This window comes from Eurypyga helias, unplaced genomic scaffold (genome assembly GCF_000690775.1).
Source record: "Eurypyga helias isolate BGI_N326 unplaced genomic scaffold, ASM69077v1 scaffold40231, whole genome shotgun sequence".
Classification (NCBI taxonomy): domain Eukaryota; kingdom Metazoa; phylum Chordata; class Aves; order Eurypygiformes; family Eurypygidae; genus Eurypyga; species Eurypyga helias.
This window is the reverse complement of record NW_010230894.1, coordinates 1-4796: the sequence shown is the minus strand read 5'-3', so window position 1 is coordinate 4796 and position 4796 is coordinate 1. Positions and strand designations below refer to the sequence as shown.

The following is a 4796-nucleotide window of genomic DNA, read 5'->3' as shown; positions in this document are numbered from 1 at the left end:
GAACCGCTGGTCCTGAGACTTGTCATAGGGGTAATTGGCCACCACCGCTCCACCGTGCAGGTTGGCTGAGAGCACAAAGTTGTAGCTGCTGATCCACTGGATCACAGCCAACGTCTCCGGCTCTACCTGTGAGGAGAAGAGGACCAGGGCCAGGGAGAAGAGCTCAGCCACCTCTGAGCCAGCTGCTGCTCCATGCCAGGCTGTGGTGTGATCGGTCACGTCAGACCCTGCCCCGCTGTTTGCCTGCTTCAACCCTCGCAGCTTCCTCTGCTCTCCACTGCCTGTCCTGGTGCACAGAGCTGGCTCCTGCGCTTCATACCCTGCTACAGCTCTCCCAGCACAGCCCCAAAACCCAAGGCACGCACAGTAGCCAACACGTGCCACCTCCTCTGCCCTATGTATTGCAACCTTCTGCTCAGACTGGCCGTGACGCTGGCCTCTCCTTCTGGCAGAGGTGCAAGCTGTGACACTGGGCAGGATTACATCATTTCTCTGCATGCAGGAGGCATGGAGAAGGAGACAAGCGCTGTGCAAGCCAAACGACAGTATATTTGCTTGTGTGCCGAGCCACTCTAAGAGGATGCTTCAGCCCTCACAGCACCCCAGACTGGTACCTGGCTTTTCCAGTTGTCAGGCAGCGGGATGTGGTGATTTGGCCCGCTGATTTCCCCACTGTAGTACATGAACGTGTTGAGGTCAGGGAAGTTGCGGTTCAAGTCCACTCCGTTGGCATTGTTCCTTCCTGTCAAGTACCCGTTGCTGTCCGGGCCCTGCGGAGCAAAGGTGCATCACAGGGGTGAGTACAGGGTGGGCGCAGGTAGGCTGGATGTCAGAGCGTCAGGGACCAACCATCCTAATGGCGCTTTGGTGCCTCTGAGTCACAATACACATGTTATTGCTGGCAGGAGAATAAAGAGTATTGGTACTGACAGGAAAGTCAATAACAATATCTTCATTTTCCAGAGTGACAGAGCAACGCACAAGCCCAATAAAGAATTTGCCTCAAACAAAAGAGCCATTAATAAAATATTTCCCTGAATTCTAGAGGTACAAAGGAATGGGTGAGGTTTTGGTGGGCAATAGAGGGCTTCCCCTCTGCCCCATCCCTCATGTCCCTATCTGCTCATGACAGTGGCATCCAGATACCACTTCCCCAGCACGGGGTTTGCAGTGACCCTCCCATGACATAGAAGTTCTGGGGAGGGGAAGGCAGGTGTAGGAAGCCTCCTCCATCACTTGCCAGGGGCACCTGGGGCAGGACACAGCGCGTGAGCCCTTGGCATGGGAGGTAAGGAGCAGCAATACTGGTTGAGTGGGACAAATTTAGCGGGGCATGGAGAGGAAGAATGGCCTCTCCCCATAGGCATGGTGGAGGGGATCCTGCAGGGATTTGAAGGGCTTTCTGCCCCTACCCGGCTGGAGGAGGCGATCGCTGCCTGGTACCTGCTTGGCAGCCACTTCGTACCCGTCGGGGTTCATGGAGGGCATGATGTGGATGCGCGTGTCGTGGATGAGGCGGGTGATCCGCTCGTTGCCCCGGCGGTACTCCTCGCACAGGAATTCGGAGAGCTGCAGCAGCAGCTCACGGCCCAGCACCTCGTTTCCATGCATGTTCCCAACATACTTGAACTCTGGCTCCACTGGAGAGAGCAAGACAATGACACCATCACCCAGTGCTGGGACAGGGAGGAAGAAACATGTCCTAATACAGGGAGCCTGGGCAAGCCCAAAGGACCCCCAATAAATGGTGTGAAATAGCCCTTTCCCTTGGAAAATACAAAACTCAGAGGGGAGAGTGGCACAGTTCTTGTATGGGCTCCCATCCCTTTTGCCAGAGCATCCCTGGGAGCAGCCCAGGCTCCTCACTGGGTAGCTGCTCATCTTCGGAGTGCACGAGAAGATGTATTTGCAGCTGGTTTGGTCTCTTTGGAGAGGCAGCACAGAGGGACTGGGAAATGCCGGCAGGATTACTGGGGCCTCCTGGCTCTGTGGTGGGTGGCACTGGAGGGGACAGGCTATTTCTCCCACCTCTGCCATTCACAGTTTGCTCTCAGTGCCTCTCACCAGCATGGCACATTCCTGGCTCTGCCTACTTTAAAGAGCTTTTCATTACTCTGCAGGATAAAATCAATGCCTGGCTTGGGGCGAGCTGTGGTCTGTCCCTAGAAAGGCACACTTGTCTCCTGCTGCTACCTGTCAACCCCTGACTCTGTGCTGGTGGGAGGCAGCAGCGGTTTCTCCTCTCCCTTCCCTTTACCTGCCTTCAAGGAAAAGGTTTAGGGGCTTCCTCAACCTCCAGAGACAGAGACAAAAGCCTGGAGAAACCCTTGGCTGAGCTGAATATAGATCAGACTGTCCATCTGGCAACTGCAGTATGAGCAAAAAGGTCTCTTGCCACGACTTTTCTAAAATGAGGTCTGGAAATAGAGATTTGGAGACGGTGTGCAGATAGTGCCCAGACAGGACTCGCTGCTTTGCTGAAGGAGAAGCAGCACACGTGAGGGATGGGTTTTGCTTTCCCAGAGGGGCTTTTAAAGCAGTTACTTGTGGGAAAATAAAATGTCCCATTGCAGGCTGGAGTCAGCACTGGTAGGATGAGAGATGCCAGGGAAATTCAGTTAAGAAGGAAGCCTGAATTTCACATGAAAGGGTCAGGAAAAAATAGGGTATCATCAGAAATGTCAGCTTGGCAGAGCTTGAGACTCCCGTTGCACCATGGTTTTTCCAGCCACCATCAGACTTGCAGTGGCAGTGTTCAGCCACGCTGCCACACACAGCGTCCATCAGGATCCGAATCAAAAGGCACCACAGCCCCATGCATCGGACCCATGCTGCTTTCGATATCTCCCGTGCCTTTGCCGTGAGGGGAGGAGACACTGCAGGGAGAAAACATTCTAAAAAATATATAAAATTTTTGGCAAAAGATTTTGCTTTTCCATCTTTTGATCGCTGTGCCTCAGCACAGGACACCTTTGGTGGGCAACATGTTTTGACCTGGTTAGATTCCAGGAGACTTGAGAACGAACTTCATTAGGTAATCCAGTTATAAAAACTATAAAAATGTCCTGGGGATATGTGTAGCCTTTATTCAATAAAATAAGGTCTCAGCAGGGATGTTTCTTCTCTGTTTTGTTTGAGTCTGAGCAGGACTTGTCAGCTTTTTCCAACATGCAGACCCTAGACATTAGCCACGTGGACACACAAGCCCTAATTACTGCATGTAAGCCCACTGACTCCAGGCTTGCTTTTTGGAGTTAACTTTCCATGGCCTTTAAAGGAGTCCACAGATTCCCAAAGTCCTCATGTTACAAGCTGAAAGTGCCAGCCTGAGGCTGGCCTATGCTACAGGCAGGGCCACAGGTCCATGCTGCCTGCCTAGGGCAGGGGAGATCTCAGTCACCTCCTATGGTCCTTCCAGCTGCTCTCCAGTGGTTCTGCAAGTCTAAAACCCTGTGGCACATTGCCAGTGCCCTCTGTTCGCTTCTTGCTCTGAATCAGCCCCTGATGTGCTGTGGAGGTGCTCAAGCTATCCTCAGTGTTGTGTGGGTTTCCTCGTACCAAACGGGGCTGGTGTGGAGGTGGTCAGGGTGGGAAGCCCTCCGTCCCACTTCCCATTGCCCCTGAATGTGATGCTCTGGGCGACAGGAGGGGAGCAGCATACCCCCAGAGGACCTCTGCCCCTGGGGCAGCGTATCCTTGGGCAAGCCATCACCACGCGTGGGGTGCTGTGGGATTTGGGGGGCTGCTCCGCTGTGGGGGGACCAGGTATGTGTCCTGCTCACCCCTGCAGCGCTGCTGGCAGTTTTCCACATGGCTAGGCTGCTCGGACTTGTCAGCCCCCGTGTTTAACCACACCATCCAGGATTTGAAAAGGCAAAAGGTCCTGCAAAAATTAGACAGAGCCCCGTCCACATCTGCAGCCCAAGGGCACAAGGCAGGGAAGGAAGGGAGGCCTGTGTGCACACCCCCAGCCCCGAGAGATGGCTGGTCCTCTCACCGTTCCGGGGTCACCTGGCTGCCAGCAAGGTCTGGCTCCCATGTCTGTCTCCATGCTCCAGAGGCAGCAGCTCAAGGAGCTGTGGCTGCCAAGGCTCCACAGGGCCACGTGGCAGCAGGTAGAGATCCCTGAGACCAGCCTGTTACAGGGGCTGCACAGCCTGCTCTGCCGGGGTCCCTTGCTCGCTGTCCCCCTTGCTTTGGGGTCAGGAAGGGTTGGGCTCTTCCCTCCTGCCACTATCCAGCAGCAAAGGGCAGAGGGTGGGTGCTGCCTCTGCCTGTGCACAACACTGTGTTTTGGGAGGGAGAGGGTGGCAGGGCAGATGGGGTGTTGGGATGGACTCGCCCGGGTTCTCGCGTTAGCTTGTGATGAAAAATCAGAGCTGTGTCCAAAGTACGTGCCTGGGCACGCTGCAGCTCACGCATGCAGGGCACGTGCGTGCGGGTCCTGTGTGTAGGTCCTGTTGCTGGCTGCAGGGTCCCGGCTGGAGCCAGCACCGCCTTACACCCGGGCATGGCCAGGAGTCCTGCCTGGAAAAGGAGATACCCTCCATCCCATGCCCCAAAGGTGCTGCATGGCAGGGAGTGGGGTGATGGAGCCCAGCCTCCCCAAACCACCGTCCCATCCCCCCGTACTTACGGGGCTCGTGGATGCCCGGGTAGTCGCTGAACTCCAGGACGTAGAGGTGTCGTCCCTCGACGCTGCGGCCGATGCTGTAGATGCGGGTGATGTAGGGGCACTGGCTCTGCACGCGGAACAGGGCCTGCACCATCTCCTCGTAGCGATGGTGCAGAAAGCT

The 4796-nt window shown here is 55.5% G+C and overlaps 1 protein-coding gene across 1 annotated transcript in view; it reads right to left on the bottom strand.

Annotated features, from left to right (window-relative positions):
- The window catches only part of CPN1 (carboxypeptidase N, polypeptide 1), a gene marked incomplete at its 5' end in the record, with an annotated part of 11794 nt that extends 7002 nt beyond the window's left edge, over positions 1 to 4792 (bottom strand). Inside the window, 4 exon segments of the mRNA XM_010160888.1 lie at positions 8 to 126; positions 615 to 770; positions 1444 to 1640; positions 4637 to 4792. Coding sequence (XP_010159190.1) covers positions 8 to 126; positions 615 to 770; positions 1444 to 1640; positions 4637 to 4792 — 628 coding nt within the window.
- Between the last annotated feature and the right edge of the window lie 4 nt (positions 4793 to 4796).